The sequence below is a fragment of the Myotis myotis genome, unplaced genomic scaffold (genome assembly GCF_014108235.1).
Source record: "Myotis myotis isolate mMyoMyo1 unplaced genomic scaffold, mMyoMyo1.p scaffold_m19_p_2, whole genome shotgun sequence".
Lineage (NCBI taxonomy): Eukaryota > Metazoa > Chordata > Mammalia > Chiroptera > Vespertilionidae > Myotis > Myotis myotis.
The window spans coordinates 172,471,013-172,497,543 of record NW_023416324.1 but is presented as its reverse complement, the minus strand read 5'-3'; the positions used below and the strand labels follow the sequence as shown (position 1 = coordinate 172,497,543).

At 40.9% G+C, this 26,531-nt stretch overlaps 1 protein-coding gene across 1 annotated transcript; it reads left to right on the top strand.

Annotated features, from left to right (window-relative positions):
• The first annotated feature begins 114 nt into the window (after positions 1 to 114).
• On the top strand, positions 115 to 22,365 carry DNAJB11 (DnaJ heat shock protein family (Hsp40) member B11). Its single transcript, XM_036349611.1, has 10 exons — positions 115 to 426; positions 3,587 to 3,743; positions 8,539 to 8,636; positions 10,310 to 10,442; positions 16,063 to 16,205; positions 16,959 to 17,041; positions 17,680 to 17,737; positions 20,473 to 20,584; positions 21,020 to 21,179; positions 21,906 to 22,365. Exons 1-10 carry the CDS (start codon positions 359 to 361, stop codon positions 21,968 to 21,970), a joined length of 1,077 nt encoding a protein of 358 aa, XP_036205504.1. The 5' UTR covers positions 115 to 358; the 3' UTR covers positions 21,971 to 22,365.
• Positions 22,366 to 26,531: the final 4,166 nt, after the last annotated feature.

The following is a 26,531-nucleotide window of genomic DNA, read 5'->3' as shown; positions in this document are numbered from 1 at the left end:
TTCCCTCTTCCCATTGGCCAGGAGCTGCGGCTGCAGTTCCGAAGCCTAACTGGCCGCCCGCGCCGCCTCGGAGGTGAAGTGTACCGCGCTGATTGGCTGCGAGGGGCCGGCCGCGTGTGATGTCCCGAGCGGCGATTGGCTCTCATCTGCTGGGGGGCTTCTCTCCACCGGACTCGGGACTCCCGGGAAGTGGACTGGCAGGAGAGGGGGCCAGCTTGCGTCGCTCCGGCCCCCGCACGAGACCCCGGCGTGAGGCGGTCTTTCAGGGCCCGGTGGGCTGGCGAGCCGACGCGGCGCCGGCGAGACAGCGAGGAGTGTGTTGGACAGGGGCCGGCATAGAGGCTGGCACAGAGAAACCATGGCCCCGCAAAACCTGGGCACCTTCTGCCTGTTGCTGCTGTACCTCATCGGGACCGTGATCGCCGGGTGAGGAACGGGGGCCCGCGTGGTACGGGGCCCGTGGGTCAGTCTTGGCTGGGACGGAGCTGGAAGGACGAGGAGGGGGCATTGCTGTGGCGAGACGGTGGGGCGGAGGAATGGCTTACGTGGACCAGGCTAGCAGGGTGGAGAGGAGAGCAATGGGTGGCACGAGTGAGAGGGGCTTGGATCCAGAGGCCCTGGAGAGCTAGACTTGTCCGGAGGGGCGGGAGTTGGGTGCAGGGCAAAACACTGCGCGGGGCGGGGGGCTGTTGAGCTGGAGAAGAGGGGCCTGCCACGAGCCCTTGGGGAGCTGACATTCAAGTGGGTGGGTCCGTGCCAGGCTGAGTGAGGAAATTAGCCGAACAGGTAAGGAAGCCATGCTGGGACGGAAGGAGGTTAAATGGAGTGCAGACCCTTTGGAAAGTCCTTGTACCGCTTCTTGAGGTTTTGAGCCTAAGCTGTCCTCTTGCCTCACTGTCTCTCTCCATGGTACGTTTTTGAGAAGTTGAATGGTATTATGAGCGGGAAGAGTATTTCACCAACAGATAGTAGACTAGGATTCTGGCCTCCCCACTTATGAATTATGTGACCTTGAAGGAACCACCTAAATTCAAGTTGAGGATACTAATGTGCCTCCTGCATGAAGGGAGTCGGACCACCTGAACTCTGAGGATCCTTCCAGCCTTTAAGATCCATGATTCTACATGCCTGTCGACCACAGGATATTATGTGCCAGGCTTATATTTTAGAATGTGGGGAATAGTAAGGCCTTAGCTTCTAACAATTAATAGATTGCTCTAAATTAGAGGTTCTCAACCTGTGGGTCGCGACCCCTTTTGGGGGAGTCGAACAACCCTTTCACAGGGGTCCTCTAAGACCATCAGAAAACACATATATAATTACATGTTGTTTTTGTGATTAATCACTATGCTTTAATTATGTTCAATTTGTAACTATGAAAATACATCCTGCATATCAGATATTTACATTACGATTCATAACAGTAGCAAAATTACAGTTATGAAGTAGAAAATAATTTTATGGTTGTGGGTCACCACAACATGAGGAACTGTATTAAAGGGTCGAGCCATTAGGACGGTTGAGAACCACTGCTCTAAATGGATCAAGTCCTACCTAGCAAAGCTTTAAAATGTAAGTGCTTGTTATTCTCTTAAAGGCTTTCCCCCTGTGCATATACGTATGCTTAAACTTTGTCATTTTTTTCTTGTAAAACATCTTAAATTTTAAAAAAATTAACTTCTCCTAGGTAATATTTTATTGTTTTTGTTAGTACTTTTTACACTTAAAGCACTAAGTACACTAAGGTATTTAAACAAAATATCACTATAAATATTTAATACTATAGCTCTATACGTCAGGCTTTCATAAAGGAGTCTCTTGGGCGCTGAATACTGATGCTGAATTATGCTGGCTATCTTTTCCCTATATTTTCCTGAGCTGTTACTTAACCATTTTTATATTAAGTATATTTTAAGTAAGCTTTATTCTTTATACAGTTAACTGTTTTGTTATTCATTTTAGTGAACCTTTTTATTTAGTTAGTTCTTGTCTCAAGAGATATAAAGTTTTTGCAGATTTTTGGGGCCAAAGGTAAAGCACCTAATTAATCCTCATGGAACCCCTTATGGGCGATAATTTTTAAAACTATGTTAAATGATTTTCCTGAAGTGTGACTAAAAGCTATGAAATCGTTTTTATTTTTAAATTAAATGTATTGGGGTGACATTGGCTATTAAGGTTATATAAGTTTCAAGTGTACAATTCAATGATACATCATCTGCATTTTGCATTGTGTGCCCACTGCCCAAAGTCAAATCTTCTCTTACATATCACCTGAATCTTGGCACCCCAATGCATGTTTTCCCCCACTGCATTATAAATTACCTTCGCTGCTACATTAGTGTGTCCATTGAGAACAACTTTCTCATCCCCTTTGTTGACAGAATGCATTTTCAGAATAACTTCTGGTGGCTAAAGTGACTCTGGCAAAACGAATTGATTTTTGTGAGCATGCTTATTTATTCATTTCATTCAGTGAATTTAAAAAAATATATTTTTATTGATTTGATTTCAGAGAGGAAGAGAGAGGGCGAGAAAGAGAAACAGCAACAATGAGAGAGAGACTGGGTATTCCCCTGACCAGGAACCAAACCATAACCTCCTGGTTCATAAGTCAATGCTCAACCACTGAGCCAAGCTGGCCAGGCTCATTCAGTGGATATTTATTGATGTCTTCTATGGGCTGGCTACATTCCCTGCTCTGAAAGTTTATTACAGTTTTTGTCTATCTTCCCATTGGCCCTTCTTGCAGATTTCCTTTGTAATTAATTGGTTCCAGCATAGTCTCTTGCAAAGAGGTCTGTGGATCTCTACCTTATCTTGATACCCAGCTCATGCCATGTGCATGTTTTCAGTTGTGGTGACTTACAAGCTCCTGCATATGGGCTTTAGCAACTGTCTATAATTAAGACTTGACTTAGACAAACTAATATAACTATTAGCAATGACTGCAAGATTGATATTTTCTCTTTCAGCAAAAAAGTACCAAAACTCATACATCTAAATGGATGTTATTCTCTTTTCTTATTTGGGCTTTGGCTTAACCTGTATATTATTAACCTCTGAAGTTAACTTCAGTCACTTCATCTTTAGCATTCCAGCAGTGCCACTGTTAGTTGGAACATTTATGTGATGCAGTCATTTTGAGTAAAGAAAATTATCCATTGAGGTTGTTATTTGATCTTCAGAAACAGTCAAATGTCATTTGAAATCAGTAACAGAAAAAGGAGAGAGTTAATTTCATTATACACTTACTGGTTGAAAATAACAAGTAAATGTAAAGTAAGAAAATGGTTTTCTTGACTGATGGCATTAAGAGAATGGTATTCTAAGAGAAGAATGCCAAAGATATTTTGAATAATTATAGCAATGCTCAAAAAGTAGATAGCCTCTCACTGTGATTACTTCAATATATAAAACTCATTATAAATTCTGGTGTGTTCTCTTTTTAGTTATTATTTTGTGTGTATGTATCACATGTATACCTTCATTTTCTTGCCCCTTTGCTCATAAGCAGGAAAAAAAAGTCACTTTTAAAAATGTGTTACATAACTCTGTAATGAAGTATCCTCTCCCTACTCCCCAGGAGAGATTTCTATAAGATCTTGGGGGTGCCTCGCAGTGCCTCTATAAAAGATATTAAAAAGGCCTACAGGAAACTGGCCCTTCAGCTTCATCCTGACCGGAACCCTGATGATCCACGAGCCCAGGAGAAATTCCAGGATCTGGGTGCTGCTTATGAGGTGAGTCCGGAAAACGGATAATGTACCAATAAAACCCTGCGTATGGGCGTTAGCAACTATCCATAATTAGGACACAGAAAAAACTGTGTAACACAGGAAATGCTCTTCTTTCAAGCCATTTCTTCTTAAAAATAGGCTATAAATAAAAGTAGTATTTGTTGTTATGTTGTACTCTGACGTTTATAGATGTCATTTCCTGCCTTTTTTATATTAATATTTGTTTTATTAAGGAGAGTAATGTTGAAGAAGATGATTGATGATTGAAATAAAAGTTAGATTGATGAGTGAATAAATAGATTAATCACCAAGCAACTAATGAATCAGTTTGGGAGCTGGAGCCAGAAACAAACAAAATCTAAATGAAGATCACAAATCCGCATGCCTTTATGGACCAGATAAGTAGCATGCAAGGCGGTTATAAGATAAAGCATCACAGTGGCTATCCTGCCTCCCATATTGGGAATCAATAGGGATTGATCAGGACTGTGACAAACTGAAGCCTTCTTGCTACATTTCAAGGGAGCAGCTATTATTCAGTCCTATTCAGTTTTTGCCATTTACAAATGCAAACCTGTTACCACATAATTTAATGTTTCAAGGAAAGTAGAAATCCAGATGTTTAAAGTAAATTCTCCTGATTGTAAAATTTTGGTAACTAATTCAATTTTAAAAATTTTATTAATGCAAATCAAACAAAACAACTATAGTTTGAATTTGCAACCTCTAATCTTTGAAGTCACCATGAAAATATAGTAGAACTGGGCATATTCTTATTCCTATTTTCTTTTCTTTTTCATTTTTAACAATACTGAGGAATATTTGCTGAATGTATAATAAATCATTTACTATTTAAAAAACTTATACACAGAACCTTTCAACACTATGTTGAAAAAAGTTTACAAATAAGCTTTGATAATCTTTCATCTATTAATATAGGAGTTAGCTATTTTGTGTGTGTTGCAATTCATCTTTCCTCTAAAAATAGTATAAGAAATCTGTGGTTTTATTTTTTTCCAGCTTTATTGAGGTATAATTGACAAATAGAATTGTGATATATTTGAAGTGTTCATCATAATGATTTTGTTTTTTAATCCTCACCCGAGGATAATTTCATTGATTTTTAGAAAGGAAGAGAGAGGGAAAGACAGAGAAATATCGATGTGAGAGAAACACATCGATTGGTTGCCTCCTGCATTTGCCCTGATCAAGACTCAGGCCAGGGAGGAGCCTGTAACCAAGGTATGAGGTACATGCCCTTGACCAGAATTGAACCCGGGACCCTTCAGTTCTCAGGCCGACACTCTATCCACTGAGCCAAACTGGCGGCCATCATAATGATTTGGTATACGAATACATTGTGAAAAGATTCCACCCATCTAGTTAACACATCCATCACCTCACATATTTATCGTTTTTTGTGTGTGAGAATATTTCAGTTCTGCTTTCTTAGCACATTTCAGTTACACAATAGAGTCTTATCATTTCCATTTTCTAAAAGGGCACAGAAAAAAAAATTAACTCTAAACATCATGGAGCTGAAACTTCTGAATTCAAGTTAAATCTCTGTATGGTTAGAAGGCTAGAAACAAATCTGAAAAATATGTTAGTAGTGGAAAAAACCCAAAGGAAGGGATCCCAAGGCTTCCTAGATTAAAGAAGTGAATGAACTGAAATAGAGACTTATACCCAGGTAAAACCTAGAACTAATAGGGCCCCCTTCTTTAGGCACCTTCAGGGATCCTGTAGGCCTGAAATATCTAACTTCAGGCTCTCAAATAAACTTGAGAGGGTTGGTGTACTCTCTTACATTGTATGTAACATTTTGTGTTTTGTTAATAATATGAAGTCCATATTTTTGCACTATATTTCCCATGAATATTTCCATTGTTTGCTAGGAACCCAATACTCAATAATTATTTTCTAAGGAAGCTATCGCTATGAATTTACCATGCTTTTTAAAGAATCTTCCATGTTATTTAGCCATAACCTATGCAGGTTCATTCATGAGATTGCAGTTTATTTAACTCTTAAGAGCCTTTATAAGCCACAAGTTCAGTTTTTGTTTTTTTTTAATATATTTTATTGATTTTTTACAGAGAGGAAGGGAGAGGGATAGAGAGTTAGAAACATTGATGAGAGAGAAACATCGATCAGCTACCTCATGCACTCCCCCTACTGGGGATGTGCCCGCAACCAAGGTACATGCCCTTGACCGGAATCGAACCTGGGACCCTTCAGTCCGCAGGCCAACCGGCTAGGGCAGTTTTTGTGGGTTTTTGTTTTTTTGTCTCATTCAGTTGATTGCTTTTGTTTCTTAAATAAATTAGAGGTGTAAGGTTGAAGAGTCTTTTGTAAACACAAATCTGTCTTCTCCATTGAGCTAGGACTACTACATTTTAATTAGTTGACACTTTGTGGCTTGCTTGGCCAATCAACTAACCTTTTTTATTTCTGTTAGAAATAAAATAGTTTCCAAGATCATAGAATTAAATTACATTCCTTAGACAGAAAAAGGTAAGGAATAGTAATAGATAACTTTACGGGTAGTGTTGAGGGAGTTATTTCAGAAGCCTCTGACGTCCAAAGAGAACTGATTAAAATATAGTCTTTGGGGTTTTTGAAATGGTGTTTCTTATAGATCCAATTGTAGTGTTCATTTCTTTTTCAAGACAACATCAGAGAAGTACACTTGAAAGTGGAAATCCAAATTGCATAATAATAAGAGTTGTGGGTTTTTGGTGTGTGTTTTTAAGTTAACTCTGCCCATTTCTTCTTTTCCAGTGTAGCTACTTTTTTTTTTAGGATATTTACCAAAACATCCCTTTCTCTCACATGGTCTATCATAGTGGGTTTAGTCAAATACTTTAGACACTTCTGGACTAACTTCTGGACTTACTTTTAAGAATGCTCACTTTCACATACACTCAAATTCTTTGCATTTTTCTAAATGTATCTTAAATGTTAGTAAATGTTTGCTGGGCCACTTGCACATCATTTAGGCCTTGAGCCAAATGTGTGTCCTGTTTACATATGGCAATCAGATTCCTTTTCTTTTGCTGAGTCAACTTCCCCACCTACTTCCAACCTCTTCTCCTGAGCCAACACGAGTATGGGTTTGCAATAACTTTCTCCTTCACTTGCTGTTTAAATATGAGTTTAAAATGTCAAGGAAAGAGTATTCACTTATTTAATTTTCAAAGGTGTATGTGTGCAGGTACTTCAGATTGCTCTGAATAGATGGGAAGCTTTTTTTGGAACAAAAATTCTGAAGAGTATGGGAGCTTACTTTGTTTTTACTTTCTTTGGTATTATGTGTGGAGTGGGCCCAATGAGAAAGCATATACCTTTAACTGTGCATGTAGTTTAAAACTTTAAAAAGTCTTTTCAAGCTATGAAATTGACCTTGAGCAACCTTCACAGAGCAGTGTCCCTTTTTACTCTGTGATGCAAACACAGGAAGTTATGAACTTAAACGTATACATGGCAGACAGCATTCTTCCATAAATGGATTTCTTTATATCCCCCAAAATGAAAAAGGAAATGTGAAAATATAGCAGTTTAGGCCTTTTTGGAGTGTCTATCATTTTATTCCCTTGATTTGCCAATCTCTTAATGTGTGTATAGTGGGGGGAGAGAAATGTGGTATAGACATGTAGGGCTGAGCAAATTTTAAGGTTGTCCTAATTTACTGTTTCTGGCACTAATGAGAGTCTGTCATAGTTTTATCCTAGTTTATAGTTAGGAAATAATATCACATAGTGGTCCATAGCATAAGCACCGGGAGGTGAAACGGAAATTTATCTCACCTCTTTTCTGTTACTGCCCTCACTGTCATAACCACATTAATATCAGATATTATTTTTATGTGACCAGGTGAGTTTAAATTAAAAACATTAATCCCCACCCCAAATTCATAGTCTGTGATGGGAGAGAGGGAAGGGAGACTGGTCCCCAAAGGAAAATATGGATTCTGTTTCCAGGAGACTTGATCATGAGCCATGAAGGGGAGAGGGTGAAGTAGCCCACTGGATTACCGTCCTCATTTGCCTGAAGTGGAAACAGAGAGGGGAAGTAACTGGTGGAAGGTCACATAGTGACCCAAGGGCGTCAGGTTTCCAGACTTCCTTCAGACAGCACTACTGCCAACAATTGACAAATGTGGCCCCTGCCGAGTGGGAGTTATTCACACTCCCTGGAAATAGCCTAGAGAAGCTGCCCATGAATTCTCAAAAACTTAAGAAGTGACTCTAGAGGCTGCCCTTTAGCAAGCCCCATCTCGGAAGTCAGTAGTACTTCTTCAGATATGAGAAAAGTAAGGCCTGGGAAGAAGAGGAACTTGAAACTCAATGTGGGGACAGCATCCCTGCACTTGGAAGAGCCAGAGTTGGGCTTTGAACGTAGGCTTGTCTGTCCCCAAACATGCCCCTTTTCTCCAGCCAGAGATGGCCAGAATAACCCAGCTCACTTCCCTCAGCCACCTCAGCTCGAAATTCTTTGCCTTTGAATCCCTCAGGACTTTTTTTAGACACAAGCCTCCTCCTCAGGCATTCACTCAATAGTCATATAAAACAACCACAAAAAAATCATGAATTTAGCAATCTGGAAGTTAAAAAATGAATGATGCATCAAAGAATTTAGTCTACTAAAGAAAATTTTATAAACATGCCTCAATACTATATATGATTAAAAACTACATTCACTAAAATCTTAGACACAGTATTGGAGTTTTAAAAAAACATAAATATGAATGCACCTTATCTGAACATTACCAACTCACGATCTTTTTTGTCCCCAGGTTCTGTCAGATAGTGAGAAACGGAAACAGTATGATACTTACGGTGAAGAGGGATTAAAAGAGGGTCATCAGAGCTCCCATGGAGACATTTTCTCACAGTATGTAATTAACCCATCTGCAAAGTAGTAGCGTCACAGAATGGATCACTTAGTGATTATGAAAGAATTATCCTTGCTCCCTTGTTCAGAAGCTTTTGATGAAGAGTATAACTCAACTGATCCTTGACCAAAAGGTCAATCATCATCCTCCCTGTGGGAATGTCCTCTTCCATTTTCACAAAGCTCCAGAAAAGACAGGTAGTACTGAAAGGGCTGTCCATTTAGCCAACTGTATCAGTCAAATCAACCCTGACAGTGCTGAGGGGACAGATAAACGTTGGAAACCAGTTTGTCCTCATCTTGCTGTCTTAGCATTTGCAAATGATTTAATGAGCAAAGTTATTCTTGTAACAGAGAGAGAGAGAAAGTCCTACTCCCATACCTACAGCTACTTCTCTTTCATCCTGTCAACACGAGTGGGACAATTATGACAACCAGTATTTAGGGAAGGAATTGGGGTAGAGGCTCTTTATCTCCTGCTGTGAGGTGGCTTTCTGGAAATGCTAAGTGGCTGGAATAGTAAACTCTTTCCTTCCCACTATCTGAACCCCTCTTTATTGATGATGTCCTATAATAGGAGATCTTAACCTAGGATTTCAAGTCAAGTTATGAACAAAAAACGTTTGAATATGCATTTCTATGGGGAGAGGGTTTATTGTTTCCTTCAGATTCTCAAAGGGTTTTGTGAACCCTTCTCCAAAAGAAGTAAAAGTCACTATCTCATACAGTAGTGTTTGGGGTGACAGTAGATTTTAGGACTTGTGAAGGTGTGTGAGTAATGTGGTTAGGAAATCCTTTTCTTCCCGGGGGTTGATTAGGTTTAGCTGCTGGGAAGTGTCCCGTTCACCGTGGCTGTTAGAAGTGATCCCTAGGGATGCCAAGACAGAAAAAGTTTGTTTGTACCTTTCCACCTCTTCTCCCCAAACCCTCCCTCTCTGCTTTTAAGATTCAGTAATCCATTCACCAAGACTGGTTGGCAGGGGGGAGTTATATAGTTGTCATTGTCACTGTGCTAACATCTGAGGCTTAATAACACCAGAAATTAACATTAAGGTGAGCACACCTTCACAGTTGAAGGTCACTGTTTGTATTGATCTCAAAGTGATGCTTCTGTTACAAAAATTAATTTTGGTCTTGTAGAGATCAGAACTTCCTTTTCCTTAAGGTTTAGAATTTTACTAAGGCTGATGGTTTTTCAGTTTATTTAATTATGTACCCAAGATTTTTGTACAGACCAGTTGCTTTCACAAAAGTTAGTTTCTAAAAAGCATATTAAGTGAACATTACAAATGTTCAGAATTACCATTACATGGTTATATACACTATATACCCTTTCTCAATAAGCCCATTATATCTTGATTTTCCTCAATATTGAAACATTATTTCATTGATTAAGCCCAACTGAATTCATTTGTATAACTATATATTTGCACTACACTATATATCTGGACAATACTATATTAAAAAGTAATTGTTTTGTGGTGGGGCAATATAGTTGATATTGTATAAATTAAAAATTGTATATAATGTGTGACTCCAAAGTATTTAAAACGTCTTATAGTTTTATACAATATGTTGGTAGGACACAATATTTTATGAATGTGAAGGAAACTGAATCATTGTAAGACGTGAACTCTGATATCTTTTCCTGTTAACTTTACACTTATCTACAGCTTCTTTGGAGATTTTGGTTTCATGTTTGGAGGAACCCCTCGACAGCAAGACAGAAATATTCCCAGAGGAAGTGATATTATTGTAGATCTAGAAGTCACTTTGGAAGAAGTATATGCAGGAAATTTTGTGGAAGTAAGTTCAAACAATTCGGGTATTCAATTGACTCACAAAACTTGTTCTTTTGACTAAAACCAAGAGGTTTCTGGGCACCTTCTCTGTCTTTTAGGGGGTGGGAGAGTGACTAGATATGTAGAGTTGCATTAATCATAATCTTTGGTTCATGATACACTGTTATGTCATGAACTCATCACCCAGCCCAAGAACGAAATAAAACCAATACCACCACTTACATCTACCTACATGCTACTTCCCTGTTATGTTCCCCTGCCTCCCTTCAAAGGTAGCTGCTAACCTAAATTTTGTCTATTATTTCCTTGCCATTCTTGCCTGTTGTATTATATATATGAATACCTGGTTAATATATTATTTATTTTGATTGTTTTTGGCTTTGTAAAAATGGTATCATACTGTACATCATACTCTGGTACTAGCTTTTTTCATCCATGTTGCTGCTTTTAGCTATAAGTCTGCTGAGTAGAATTTATCACAACGTATTGACCACAATGTATCAATAGGCACATAGGTTATTTCCAGTTTATTTCAATTTCAAACTGTTTTTATGAATATATATACATATATATATACACACACACACATATATATATATATATATATATATATATATATATATATATATCTTGAGGTACATTTGAGCAAGAATTTCTTTTGGTTGGTTATAAGTAATAGTGGAATTGCTGGGTAATATGAACCAGCATTCACTTGTACAAGATAATACCATATTGTTTTTTCAGTTGATTAGTACCAACATTTCCACCTGCAATTTATAAAAGATCCTATGATCTGCCCACCTCTCCAATATTTTGAATTATTAGACTTCTCAGGTTTCATGCATTAAATGGGTATAAAATGTTATCTTTTTGTAGTTTTGATTAGTAATTAGGATAAGCATCTTCATGTGTTTATTGGCCATATTTTTTCCTTTCTTATGAAATGCCCTCTCATGTCTTTTGTCCATTTTTTTTTTGCCCTGTTCTCATTAATTTATAGGAAAAGCTTATTCTTATTACTAATCCTTTGTTGGCTGTATGTGATACAAATGTATCCTATCAGTTTGTAACTTGTCTTTTCATTATATTGAAGATTTATCTAAATGAACAGAAATAATTTTAATGTGGTAAATTTATCAGTGTTTTCTTTTATAGTTAATTTTTGTGTTTTATTTAAGAAATTATTTGTTGCCTTAAAATCAGAAAGCAATTTTCTATTAAAAACTTTGAGATCTTTTAATTTGAGGTTATTCATTTCTTTAATTCTGGAAAATGTATCTATACTATATTTTTAGATATTTAATCCATTGTCACATCTACTTCTATCTGCTGTTAACTTTCTTTTCAATATTAAATATTTCTACTTCTTTATCCTTCCCTCCTTCCTTCTAGGAGAGTCCCTCATGGTCTCCCAGCTCACTACTTTAATCTTCAGTTATGTCCATTCTAATAATACCCCATCAGCTGTGTTTTTATTTCAACTCATATTTTTATACATAACTAGAGGCCCGGTGCATGAAATTCGTGCATGGGTGGGATCCCCAGGCCTGGCTGGTGATCAGGGCCAATCAGGTTCCCCGCCTCCCCACCTCCCTACCTCCTCCTTCCCTTGCCACCCGCGCACCGCCACCACACAGTTCCCCGCCCCGCCACCTCCTCCCATCCTCCTTTCCTCACTGCCCGAATCCACCACCACCCACTCCCAGGTCCCCGTCCCAGCCTGGGTCCCAGCCCCGATTGGGCGATCAGGAACTGCCAGCTGGGGGGAAGGACTGGGAGGTTGGCCGACAGGGGGGAGGGGCCAACCGTCACCACGGCGGGTGGTTGGCGGGCCGATTGGGACCTGCCCGCAGGGGGTAGGGGGGAAGAGGGGAGGGACCCAGGAGGTTGGCTGCCAGCCCCAAGGAGGGAGCTGGCCCTCGGCCCCCCTGGGAAAGGGGTCGCATCCACCGCCACCTACCCCCTGTTCCCTGTCCCAGCCTGGGGACCCCACCCCAATTGAGCAATTGGGGCCTGCCAGCTGTAGGGAGAGACCAGGAGGTTGGCCGGCAGGCCCCATCGGTGATCGGGGCTGCAGGCTGGGGGCAGCTCCTGCGTTGAGCATCGGCCCCCTCGTGGTCAGTGTGCATCATAGCGACTGGTCGTTCCATTGTACAGTCGCTTAGGCTTTTATATATATATATATATATATATATATATATATATATATATATATATATACACACACACACACACACACACACACACACATATACATACACACAGACTAGAGGCCCAGTGCATGAAATTTGTGCACGGGGCGGGGGTGTGGGGGAGGAATCCCTCAGCCTGGCCTGCACCCTCTCACAATCCAGGACCCCTCAGGGGATGTCTGACTGCCGGTTTAGGCCCGATCCTGCAGGGATCCCTGCGGGATCGGGCCTAAAATGGCAGTCAGACATCCCTCTCGCAATCCGGGATTGTTGGCTCCTAACTACTTGCCTGCCTGCCTGATTGCCCCTAACCCCTCTGCCTGCCTGCCTGCCTGAATGCCCCTAACCCCTCTGCCTGCCTGCCTGTCTGATTGCCCCTAAACACTAGCCTGCCTACCTGATCGCCCCTAACCACTCGCCTGCCTGCCTGATCACCCCTAACTGCTTGCCTGCCTGCCCGGTCGCCCCTAACCACTCTGCATTTATGCCTGATCGCCCCTAACTGCTCACCTGCCTGCCTGATCGCCCCTAATCACTTACCTGCCTGCCTGATGGCCCCTAACCGCCTCTGCCTCGGCCCCCGCTGCCGCGGCTTCATCCAGAAGGACGTCCAGAATGAACGTGAAAGGTCATTCGGCTGTCTACTCTAATTAGCATGTTACACTTTTATTATTATAGATAGATATTTACACTTTTTCTTGTATTATTTCTTAATCTATTTCATTTTTATAATGTCTTTATCTCAAGTATTATCATGCTTATATTAACTTATTAGACTGTCTTCTCTAATAGATTTGCTTAAAATACATGTGTTATCCAGTTTGTTATCTTTGGAGGGTGTGGTAGATAGTTGGAGTCCTCAGGTCTCTAGTTGTTTTAGTTTTTGAGCTCATATGCCCCCTGTGGATATCAATACCTCTCTTCCCTTATAGAGCATATTAGGGCAAGCACTTATCTAGTGGTTTTACCTGTGTTTTGTTTTCTTGGAGTTTTTGTTTGATGTCTGGGTTCTACTGTTTCCTGGGGAGGAGAAGGCCTGTCCTGAGGCAGTTCAGGAAGGAGGCAAGAGCAGAACTTCAATATCCTCTAACTGCCCTGCTAGCTCCTATTACCCTTATACATACCAGTTCAAAGAAGCATTCTGTCTCAGGAGTTTTCTCACACATTTTGTATTATTGTTTCCTGAAATTCATATTTTTGGGGGGTTTCTGTTTATTTGTTTTGAGAGAGAAAGAGAGAGAGAGAGAGAGAGAGAGAGAGAGAGAGAGAGAGAGAGAGAGAGAGACATCGATTGGTTACTTCCCATACAATGTGCCCTGACTGGGGATTGAACCCACAACCTGGGTGTATGCTCCTGACCAGGAATCGAACCTGTGGCCCTTCAATGCATGGGACAACACTCCAACCAATTGAGACACCGGCCAGGACTGGAATTCATGTTTTCTTATAGTTTCACATGGTGATTTTGGAGGAGATAGCAGTAGTTTTTGCATATGTGCCATCTTGATAGGAAGCATGTTTTTAGTTGTGACTTTTGCTCTGAATAGTTGAAAGAATAGGACTAGACATTACAGAAGATGCAACTGGCTTGTAATACTGTTGTTCAGTCTGAAGAATGGGAGAAAAGGGAATTCAAAACATGTGGGTCATCTCTCCTTCCAAAACAGGACAGCTTGTTCAGGTGGGAGAAAAGAAGTGAGCCTAGTTAACTCCCATACTCCCTTCCAGACCTGTTGTCTATAGTCATCGCTAATACAGAGTACATCACTTTTTGCAGTTAGTGTGTTTTTATACTAATTCTTTTTAATGTACTTATGAAGGATGTAAGTGGCCATGCTATTTAAATGAATCAATAGTGAATTCCTTTTTTTTATATAACTTTTTTTAAAAATATTTTTTTATCTATTTCAGAGAGGAAGGAGAGAGAGAGAAACATCAATGATGAGAGAGTATCATTGATCTGCTGCCTCCTGCATCCCCCACACTGGGGTTTGAGCCCACAACCTAGGCATGTGCCCTTGACTGGAATCAAACCTGGGACCCTTCAGTCCACAGGCTTACGCTCTATCCATCGAGCCAAACCAGCTAGGGTGTGAATTCTTTTTTAAGAAAAAATTATTTTGAGAGGACATAGTGGTTAAAAAACATGGACTTTGGAGCTAGGTTGCCTGGTTTAGAATCCTACCTCTGCCATGAGTTAGTTATGTGACCTTGGTCATGTTATTGAACCTTTGTGTACTTTCATTGCTTCCTCTGTAAAATAGAAATAATAACAGTACCTACTCAGAAGGATGTTGTGAGGATTAAATGAGTTCCTATATGTAAAAGCGATTAGAGCGTTGCTTCGCATATAGTAAGTCCTGTAAAGTATTTGCTCTAATTACTATTATTGTTATTTATTCTGTTGACCTGGGCTTTCACATGTTGGTAGGCTTTCAGGAATTTTTTTCTCCAAGCATTGTGTCACCTGCTGCGTGAACATGTGCTTTGTGATTAGGTGTTTGACTAATTAAATAGGTAAAAGCAAGAGTACATTTTTCCATTTAAATTAGGTTCCACATAACTTAGAGGGATCATAATGTGTGATTGCAATCAAGTACAAAGAGATGATCATTGTGTCTTTTCCTGTGTGTTAAAGTATCTGAATTGAGATAGCACTGGAAGCAGCCCTAGACTGAGTTGCCTGAAACAAGGAATTGTTTTCATTAAGTTAATCAGAGCTAATCTTCTGGTGGTAGCCAAGTACCAGCTCTTCAAGGCTGTGGTTGTTCTTCAGGGGTTATGCTTTACACAGCTCAGATTTCTGTGAGATAGTAATTCTGTGAACTACTTTAACTCAGCAGTATTTAATTATGGCTTATAAATGCTGATATATTACACATTGTTTTTCTGTTCTCTTCTTTCTTTTTTTGTTTGTTTAATCCTCACTGGAGGATCTTTTTTCCACTGATTTTTAAAGAGAATAGAAGGGAGGGAGGAAGAAGCAGCGGTTGGGGGGAGGTGAGGAGGGAGAGAAAGAGAAACATCAATGTGAGAAACATCAATTGATTGCATGCACCCTGACCAGGGCCAGGGCTGAACTACAACCGATGTACGTGCCTTTGACTGGGAATCAGACCCGAGACCCTTCGGTCCTCAGGCCAGTGCTCTAAACAACGATCCAAACCAGCCAGGGCTGTTCTTTCTTACTCCGTTTTCTCTTCTCCAACTTTAGAATGTGAGTCATTTAAATATCTGAATGTTTCATTACTGTTTGGGGCTGATTTGTAACTCCTGAAATACTTCTCTCAGCTCAGGTCTCCCTGAGGGATAGCTACCAGAGAAGGGGGAGTTCCAGCCCTGGCACATGTGCAGAGAGACCCCTGGCCAGTTCAGGAAGCCAAAGGCTGTTTTATGTGAGAGAGAAGCTAATATTGTTTATGCACTTCTTAGGTAGTTAGAAACAAACCTGTGGCAAGACAGGCTCCTGGCAAACGAAAATGCAACTGTCGGCAAGAGATGCGGACCACCCAGCTGGGCCCAGGGCGCTTCCAGATGACCCAGGAGGTGGTCTGCGATGAGTGCCCTAATGTCAAGTAAGTGACATTTGTTCCTCCAAGAGATACTTTAATCATCTTGCTTGTCTAATAAAATGGTAATGGTCCATTCGTAGATTTTTTCCCCCTCCCTACCCTCACTCTTCTCTCTCTTGTGTTCTGCCAGAGGATAGAACAAAGAAATTGTACATTTTTATTTTCCCAAAGGTATTTCTTTTAAATATCTTCCTTTATGTTTCTGAACTAATGAGCAGTGGCCTGTATTTCTGAATATACCTGATAAATGTTTGATGTTTCATTTTTTCCTGCTTGGAATATTAGAGCAATATTATATGTCTAGCTAACATTTCAGATTAGAGAAATACTATTTGCTGATTGTGTTACAAATACAACTATTTAATTGAGCCTTAAATTGTGTATATCAGAACTAGATCAGCTGTTTGTAGGATCAGGAAAAATCTCAGACAGGATAAACTCTCCTGCTGGATTCCTAATAACATGACCCTGCCCTTCCAAATGCAAATGTATGTAAGTGTGAGTGGTTTTCTCTGTGAGGGATCACGCAGTTCAGAGTAATCAGCCCACTGCAGTTGCAGTGATTATCTACTATAAAGTATTAGCTTTTTCCTGTTTTGGCAAATAGATATAAATAGATGTCAGCTGGCCTTCTCAATTAGAGGTACAAGATAGTCTTCCAAGAAAAAGCTCTGATAGAATAGATAAAACTAATTATTTGTACCGGGGGTTTGGTTTGTACTTTCTTTTTTTCATTTTAAATTTTCTTTGTTTCAGACTAGTGAATGAGGAACGAACACTGGAGGTAGAAATAGAGCCTGGGGTGAGAGATGCCATGGAGTATCCCTTCATTGGAGAAGGTAAAATATTGGTGTTGATGTTTTATTATCATGACTTTCTGCTCTGTTTGCTTGTGAGTGCCTCCCACTCTCACCTCACTCCATACTCTTAATGGCCACAGAGTAAATGCACGTATCATTTCTACCACTCTTGAGTGAGTTTAGTGTACAGAAAGCCTGTTGTTACCATTATATTTGGACGCCGTAAGTCTTAGCATTACTGTTTATCCTTTGAATATCATCTGCAAAAATTACTATCAAGTAGTCTAAGTTATATCTATCAAAATTTAGGGTGTTCAGATCTTAATGGATTAATTTTAACTCAGCAATGAAAGAAGATATGTAACTTTAGTTGGCATTAAGGTACTCTAAGACCTTACCTTTGGGGTTAAATTTAAAACTCTAAAAGAAAAAAAAACTTGAAGATTTCAAGTTCAAGAAAACAATGAATCATTATCTGTTTAGGAAATAGGTTGTTATCTATTGTTGTGCCTAAGGTCCAGGTGATCTTGACTAATTATTTGAAACTTGGTATAACCAGGTTGAGACACTGCTCTCACAGATAGACTTGACAGTTGACACCTTAGGTAGAGGTTTCAAATAGATTTGCAGTGTCAGACATGTGTGGCTCACAGTCGGCTTGAATCTTTTTTGACCAGGTGAGCCTCATGTGGACGGAGAACCAGGAGACTTACGGTTCCGAATCAAAGTTGTCAAGTAAGTAATCTAATTTTAGAGGCTTTCCCTTCAGCGCCTGCTTTTCAGATGCATCAGATTATAGAAATATGGATAGCCACCAGGGCACTTCTAGACGTTCTCCTCTGTTTAATATCTGTCATACCCTCAATGATTGCTTGTAACTCTACAACAATACTGAAGATTTTGGGTTAAGGCCTAGGATTTGGCCTTGTTATATATTTACTCAGAGCCTACAAATTCAAAAGGTGTTAGAAGGAAATCTTTACTAATAATAGAGGAATATGCAAATTGTCTAGGACACCATCACAGTAACAGTAATGACTGAACAGCAGGCTGCGAGGGGCTACTGGACCGGCAGGGGTGTTAGTGAGGGACACCAAACGACTGAACAGCAGGCTGTGTGGGGTGACCAGGCCGGTGGGGGGGGGGGGGGGCAGTTAGGGGTGACCAGGCTGGCGGGAGGGGCAGTTGGGGGTGACCAGGCCAGCAGGAGGGGCAGTTGGGGGAAACCAGGCTGGCGGGGGAGGGGAGAACAGTTGGGGGTGACCAAGCCGGCAGGGGGGCCAGTAAGGGGCAACCAGGCAGTTAGGGGCGACCAGGCTGGCGGGGGGGAGAGGGGGGCAGTAAAGGGCCACCAGGCTGGGGGGGGGGGGCAGTTAGGAGTGACAAAGCCGGTGGGGGGACAGTTGGGGGCAACCAGGCCGGTGGGGGGGGGGTGGCAGTTACGGGCGATCAGGCTGGCAGGCAGAAGTGGTTAGGGGTGATCAGGCTGGCGGAGGGGCAGTTAGGGGCGATCAGGCAGGCAGGAAGGTGAGCAGTTAGGAGCCAGTGGTCCCTGATTGTGAGAGAGATGTCCGACTACTGGTTTAGGCCCTAAACCAGCAGTCAGACATCACCCGAGGGGTCCCGGATTGGAGAGTGTGCAAGCTGGGCTGAGGGGACCCTCCCCCCTATGCATGAATTTCTTGCATCAGGCCTCTAGTAATTAATAAAACAAGCAAGGAGCTGTTAAAGAGAAGCAGACAAGAATGACAAGTGGAGGAGACCTGAGATGCAACTGATCGAAGGCCCCATCCAAAGGCTCTTCCTTTATATAATATGCCGCTTCTGTACAGGCAGACCGCTTCTGTACAGGCAGAGCTCTTTGTTGGCTTCTCTTCAGTATGAAGTGCTGCTTAGACAAGATTTTGCCTGGGATTCAGGCTTTCTGTTTATTATTTCTCTCCTGTTACCATTTTGGAAGACAGAGATTCCTTTGCTTCTAAGGATTCTTAGAAACAAGGTTCTCACCTAAATATGGAGAAATGGGCACCCACCTCCTAGGGCTTTTCCCTCACAGCACTCTTTCAAAATTTTTTTTTTTTTTTTTACTGATTTTTAGAGAGAGGAAGGGAGTAGGATAGACAGAAACATCAATAAGAAAGGAACATCATGTGGAACTGGAGAGCATTATGCTAAGTGAAATAAGCCAGCCAGAGAAAGATAAATATCACATGATCTCACTCATTTGTGGAATATAATGAACAACATAAACTGATGAACAAAAACAGATCCAGAGACGAGATGCATAGATCAGACTGTCAAAACTCAGAGGGAAGGTAGGGGAGGGTGGTGGTAAGGGGGAGAGAGAGATCAACCAAAGGACTTGTATGCATGCATATAAGCCTAACCAGTGGACACACAGGGGGGTGAGGCCATGAGTGGAGGGATTTTGGGGAGTAATGGGGGGATGAGGACACATATGTAATACCTTAATCAATAAAGAAATTTAAAAAAATAAATAAAATATGTATACTATAAAAAAAAAAAAAAAGAAAGAAAAACATCATGGATTGGCTGTCTCTGAACACCCCTTAATGGGGATCGAGCCTACAACCCAGGCATGTGCCTTGACCTGGAATCAAACCAGGAACTCTTGATTCCTGGATCAATGCTCAACCACTGAGCCACACTGGCCAGGCCATAGCACTCTTTAATCTCCCTGATATTTCCCCCAGCTTCCCCCCCCCAGTCTTTCTTACTTTTTAAAAATATATATATGTATATATTTTATTGATTTCAGAGAGGAAGGGAGAGGGAAAGAGAGATAGAAACATCAATGATGAGAGAGAATCATTGATTGGCTGCCTCCTGCATGCCCCCTACTGGGGATTGAGCCTACAACCCCAGGCATGTGCCTTTGACCGGAATCAAACCCAGGACCCTTCAGTCCACAGGCCGATGCTCTATTCACTGAGCCAAACCAGCTAGGGCCCCCCTTGTCTTTCTCATCATTTCCCAGAGAAACTGGAACATGTATTTTCCCTAAATAAACATGGTATCAATATCAAGTCCTTGCATTTCCCAAAATTCCCTCTTGCCCTATCCTCACCCTCTCTCTTGCCCACCTTCTCTGCATCTCTAGAGCTGACCTGGCCTTGGGATCCCAGTTCCGGAAACCTCTCCAGACTCATTCCTGATGCCATCTCCCCAGCCCCCACTGCTGGAAGTTGTCTTTCTCTCCTTTTCCATAATCTAATCATTTGTACTTTTATTTACATGCTTTGGCTTCTGCTGATTGTAACCTCCTTAAGAGTAGGGTTCAATAAATCTTACACACCTTCATAGATTAATTCTACACACAAAAGAGTATCTAATAAATGCTTATTGTTTAAATAAATAATACTCATCATTTTTCAAAATGTTTTAGAAACTTTTTGAACTCTCCCAAAGAAAGATGAAAGTCGGTGATTTTTACCTTATTTTGTTTCTAGGCATCCAATATTTGAAAGGAGAGGAGATGATTTATACACAAATGTGACAATCTCACTAGTTGAGTCTCTGGTGGGCTTTGATATGGATATTACTCACTTGGATGGTCACAAGGTAAACAAACCAATTTCCTGCTTCCTGCCTGTCCTCTTAAAGCTTTCATGTGGGCGGCTTCGAGATTTGTCAGCCACTTTGATCATTTAAAACCACGGGGACTTCTTAGTCCTTGTGCCGCCTCCTGTCCTCACTCTACTGCCCAACATCTGGACATTTCAGCTGCTCAGTTGATTGCACACCTGTGTCAGTCTTGTCCTTACAGTCTCCATGGGCAGAGCCTTACTATTTTATTGTTTATGTTTGGTTTTTCTTTTTCTTTTGAAAACCTTCTCTTTCTTTGGTTCCTAGTGTCCTAATGAGTTTCCCTGGCCCCTTCATCTTTTCTGCCTCCTCTGAGGTGTGACATGAGCTTTGAGCACCGTGATCACAAGAAGTGATGCTATACCTCGGGAGTACCAGTCCTACTCTGGTTCATTAGCTTTTGCTTTCCAGGTACATATTTCCCGGGATAAGATCACTAGACCAGGAGCCAAGCTATGGAAGAAAGGGGAAGGGCTCCCCAACTTTGACAACAACAACATCAAGGGCTCTTTGATAATCACTTTTGATGTGGATTTTCCGAAAGAACAGTTAACAGAGGAAGCAAGAGAAGGTGAGGGGAATAATGTGTATGACAGTGTGTTTGTATGTCGTAAGGGGTATGTGAACAAGGTGGTTAAAGAAGACAGTCAATAAGACAAAACCCTCCAGTGACATCAGACATCAACCAGTAACACTAGTGAACACAAGAGTAGGAATGAACATGCCTTTCTGTCAAGGCAATGTTAACAATTCTTCTGTCGCGGGTTTACCAAAGGCCGTGTAAGCTGGGCTTTGAAACCTGGAAAGTGATAGGTTGTGTGGATGTGGGAGTATGAAATAGAATCACTTAAAACAAATGAGTGGGACCAAATAAAGGAGAGATGAGGATTAGAGGCTTAAAGGTGATGTCTGCGATGACTGGTTGAGAAGAGGGCCCGGTTGGTGGATCCTAAATAAAAGGAAGAAGGTGAAAGGTCAAAACTGGAAAGAGGATAAAGGTGAAGAAATGGGAGATAAATGAAGAGATTTTATTCCATTTTGATTGCCTTTTCTCGTAGGGTTTTGTGGGATGTGTGTAGTATATGCTTGAAAGACAAAGACAAGGGATCATCTTGGATAAACACATACATGTGTGCGGGGATCCACATGTGATGAAGTTGGACATTGTGGTTATTAGTTTAATTCACATCATGGTGGTCATAAGGCCTTTTGTGAGCCTCCACATGAAACATGTTCTTATACTCCAGGGAAGTTACATTTTTATATTAATGGAGCCATTTCTTCATTCTTTCTTCAGGTATCAAACAGCTACTGAAACAGGGATCAGTGCAGAAGGTATACAATGGACTGCAAGGATATTAAGAGTGAATAAAATTGGACTTTGTTTAAAATAAGTGAATCAGCGATATTTATTATCTGCGAGATTTTTTTGAGTTTGTTTTGTTTTTATTTTCAATATGCAAGTTTGGTTTAATTTTTTTCTTCTAATGATCGTCATGAAATGAATAAGAAGGCTTAGGAATTTGTCCATTTTTGTTCAGAAAAGAATGACCAGCAAAAGGTTTAATAATACCTCTCCCTTTGGGGATTTAATGTCTGGTGCTGCCACCCAAGTTTCAAGAATTAAAGCTGCAACAGGACTCCAGGAGCAAAAGAAACACAATATAAAGGGTTGGAGTTAATTGGTAGCTATTTCATTGAAAATACCAACTGGAGAAGTCTGTTTTTAAATACATTTTGTTGTTAATTTTTCTTGACTCCTGTCTCTTGTTGGTTTGGCTATGCTATTGTCTTTTCCATCTCTGTTTGGTCATTTTCCCTTCATCTGCCAGTTTCCCTCCTTGGTGCCTGTGTGTTGGGCTGTCCTCCAGTCAAGCAGGATGGATGCATAAACCTGCAAACAGTGATAAAGACCCAGTCCCCACCCCTGTCTTCTAGAAGGAGCTTGAAGAAACTGAATAGGTTAGAGATTAGGGTAGGTGAATCAAGGTTAAACAAAGATCTCATTGTCCTTGAGAAAGTATACTTCCTCACTTAATTTGGGAATAATAAAATCTGATACGGATACTTTTCTGTTTAGAAGACACTTTTATATATTGATCTCAGTGTAGTTCCAGCAGCCTCCCACCTTTGGCTGTGGGGCAGCCAATGCCTTTTCATTACATTTTGCTTGTTTTACAACAATGAGTGGAAAGTGTGAAAAAAATGGGATCTCAGTTGACCTGAGGATTAAAAAGCCTTTGGTTTGTGTTAAGAACTAGGATTACCACTGGCTCTAGAAAGTGAATGTTAAGGGGAATTGCAAGTTACATCTGCCTCTCCCGCAGTACCCAGTTCAGATGATATGTGACCTCTGCATTGCACAGTCATGTCACACTCTACTTTGCATCTATTGTTGGGACTCCTTGCCTCAGCTAGGGTGTTTCAATGCCATGGAATGATTTTCTGTTGCAATGAGTGGAGCTACCTTTCAGCCATCAGTGTAGTTCCAGCAGCCTTCCACCTTTGGCTGTGGGGCAGCCAATGTCTTCTCATTGCATTTTGCTCCTGTTTTACAAAAATGAGTGGAAAAGGTGATAAAAAGGGAATTTCTTTTTTAAAAAAATACATTTTATTGATTTTTTACAGAGAGGAAGGGAGAGGGATAGAGAGTTAGAAACATCGATGAGAGAGAAACATCGATCAGCTGCCTCCTGCACACTCCCTACTGGGGATGTGCCCGCAACCAAGGTACATGCCCTTTACGGGAATCAAATCTGGGACCCTTGAGTCCGCAGGCTGACACTCTATCCACTGAGCCAAACCAGTTAGGGCAAAAAAAAGGGAATTTCATTAATTTAGAGAAATTAAGAATAAGGTAAAAAGCAGTACACATCTAGCATCAATCACTCTTTGAACTTAAGTATTTCAACTCTGTTTTCACTTGTGGAGAAAAACCAAAATTAAAAGGCTTACTTGATATACTGAAAAATCTTCCTTAGAAATGAAATGAAACCACATCTATATATATAAAAGCCTAATATGCAAAGTGTCCCCTTAGGAGTTCGACCGAGAGACCGCAAGTTCAATCGCTCACTATGATATGCACTGACCACCAGGGGGCGGCATGGAGTGAAGGGAGGCCCTGGCCAGCAACTGGAAGGCCCCGATTGGACCTGATCGCTGGCCAGGCCTAGGGACCCTACCCATGCATGAATTTCGTGCACTGGGCCTCTAGTAAATACATATGTAAGTTAGTGGACTTTATGTACACTTACTATTCATTACATACTGAGTTGCCCTAGTTGAGCATTTCATGGAAATAATCATTTACATTTCCCATATGTATTGTAGCCAGGAGAGCTCTTGGCCATTATTTGCACTTGCTAATCCCCCTTTTTCCAAGATTTTTGCAAGCCAGACATGTAGTAAGCTAGTGTTACTATCTTGCTAGAAAGACCCCATAGAGATAATACTCTTGTTATAAATAAAAATGTTAGTGAGGCTTTGTCACTCCTGTTTATTCATGCTGCAGGCTGTCATGATTTAATGAATTATAAAAATATTCTCTCATTAATTAACTCCAAGCTTCAGTTCACCGTAAGTGCTTTCTCTGAAGCACATTGTAATGAGGAAGGATTTGTATCAAAGTTCCCCAAATTTTCTTGTAGTAAAGAAAACCATAGTAACAACATGGTGCTGATGGAGATGATGGAAAGATCATAAAACCAAGCTCCAAAGCCCAAGCTCTTTGCACTGTGGTACAACTGCATCCCCAGAAGTTATTGCTGTCAAAAATGGAGTGGTGGTCCCTGAGGCAGCAAGCTCCCTACCACATGGACCACAGATACCCATCTGTCCAGGAATGTTGAGGAATGTTGCAGCAGAGCCTCCTGGGCTTGGGAGGGTGGAGTAGTCAACAGGAAAGTTCCCTTCAAGCCAGAAGCTTCTGTATGTTACAGTTTTCAAGTGAAGGACTGTGAAAACCTGTTCTCTTCTCACTCATTTAAAAAAAAAAAAATACTGAGTGCTTACTCTGGGCCAGTTCTGTTCAAGTGCTTTATATGGATGAGCTCATGTCTATGGAAGAGGGACTGTTATCCTCGATTTACAGTTGAGGAAATTGAGTTACATCTCATAGTTTTCAAGCAGTGGTGCCAGTATTTGAACCCAGGCAGTCTGCCCCATAGAATGTACTCTCCACTGCCATGAATTCATGACTTCTACTTAGAGAAAATAAATACTGTGTAAAAAGGATTTTAGATGGTGATGGTGGGAGAATAGATAACAGTGTCTTTAGTCCTGAAGGGAAAAATGTCATTCCAGTGAGAGAAGTAATTAAGCAGAAAGGGTTGGCCTGGAATCACTCAATCTCTGTGACACCTGGGAAATGGGAATAATAATTGTGATATGTTTTAACCTGAGCTTCTGTGCATTTCTAACGCATTTGGCTACTCATTTGATTTGTTTACTTCCTAGTCCTCCGTTGCACTTACTATTGGTTAGATTGCCAGGTTCCTGAATCCTGGTTGGGTGTTGGTGCTTAGAAACCACGGTTTTGGGAAAAGGAAACAATATGGAAACTTAAAACCAATTTCAAAAGTTTCATTGGTTGCTATTAGAAATGAGAATGGAATGAGGATTTTATTGTCTTCTTTGAAAAAAGATAAGTGCTTTCAACATCTACCCTGAACAAAAAGGCATATACAAGGATGCAGGAGATAAGCAGAGAATAAAAAACAGTTTGATAAGTGTTCATTTTGAAAAAAACTCTAGTCTTTCAGTCACTAAAATTGTACCAGTACTGATGAGTGATGGGTGGATACAGGTCACAGCAGTTGGCACCAATACACTTTCTACAGTGATTTATATGTCTAGGGCCCAGACCCTTTTTCTTCCCACTAAAAGAAATCAACACTTGGGAGTGGTATAACTTTAGGCAGAGTGCCTCTACTAATGTAGCCAGCCTGAGAACCACAAAAGTGGAGGGCAGTCTGGAGTGTCAATAAAAATCATCTGAAGCTGCATTGTCCAATACGGTAGTCATGTGCTATTGAGCACTTAAAATGTGACTAGTGCAAATTGAGGTGCTAGGAGCATAAAATACACGCTAGATTTTGAAGACAGAAAAAAAGCGAAAAAGATATCAATGATAATTTTATAGATTACATGTTGAAACTATAGTATTCTGGATATGGTTGGTAAAATATATTAAAATAAGATACATTATTAAAATTCACCTGAGTCTTTTTTGTTCTTGTTTTTATTTTTTAAAATGTGGCTACTGCCCAACAGGCATGGCTCAGTAGTTGAGCATCAACCTATGAACAAGGAGGTCAGGGCACATGCCTGGGTTGCAGGCTCGATCCCCAGTGTGGGGCATGCAGGGGGCAGTTAATCAATGATTCTCTCTCATCATTGATGTTTCTCTCTCCCCCTTCCTCTTTGAAAGAAATAAAAATATATTGTAAAAAAATTATAATGTGGCTACTAAAAAATTGAGAACAGATGTAGCTCACATTATATTCTATTGATAGCACTGCTACCAATGATAATTTTATATGTTGATTACATGTTGAAATTATAGTATTCTGGATATGGTTGGTAAAATATCTATCTATATAAATAAAAGGCTAAGTGTTCATCCATCCAACCAGTTGCTATGACACTCAATGACCACCAGGGGGCAGACGCTCAACACAGGAGCTGCTGTGATATGCACTGGCCATTTAAAAATAAACGACACCATGGACCTGGCACTGACAAACCAACACTCAGCTTCCCCCAAGTGGGACACAGGCCCCACCACCACCCCAGAGTGACACCCCACCAAATCACAGCCAACGCTGCCAAGACCCCATGATGCAAAATGCAGCCCACAGCCCAGGCCAGAAACAGTTGCTGTGGGCACTGGGTAATGATGTCACGTAGCAATGTCTGGCTT

Bases quoted from the DNA above. Each gene is read 5' to 3' on its own strand.
- DNAJB11 (XM_036349611.1), top strand. From the start codon at position 359: ATGGCCCCGCAAAACCTGGGCACCTTCTGCCTGTTGCTGCTGTACCTC. The intron at 3,744-8,538 runs GTGAGTCCGGAA...TTTTGTCCCCAG, and splicing joins ATCTGGGTGCTGCTTATGAG to GTTCTGTCAGATAGTGAGAA. The intron at 20,585-21,019 runs GTAAACAAACCA...TTTGCTTTCCAG, and splicing joins CTCACTTGGATGGTCACAAG to GTACATATTTCCCGGGATAA.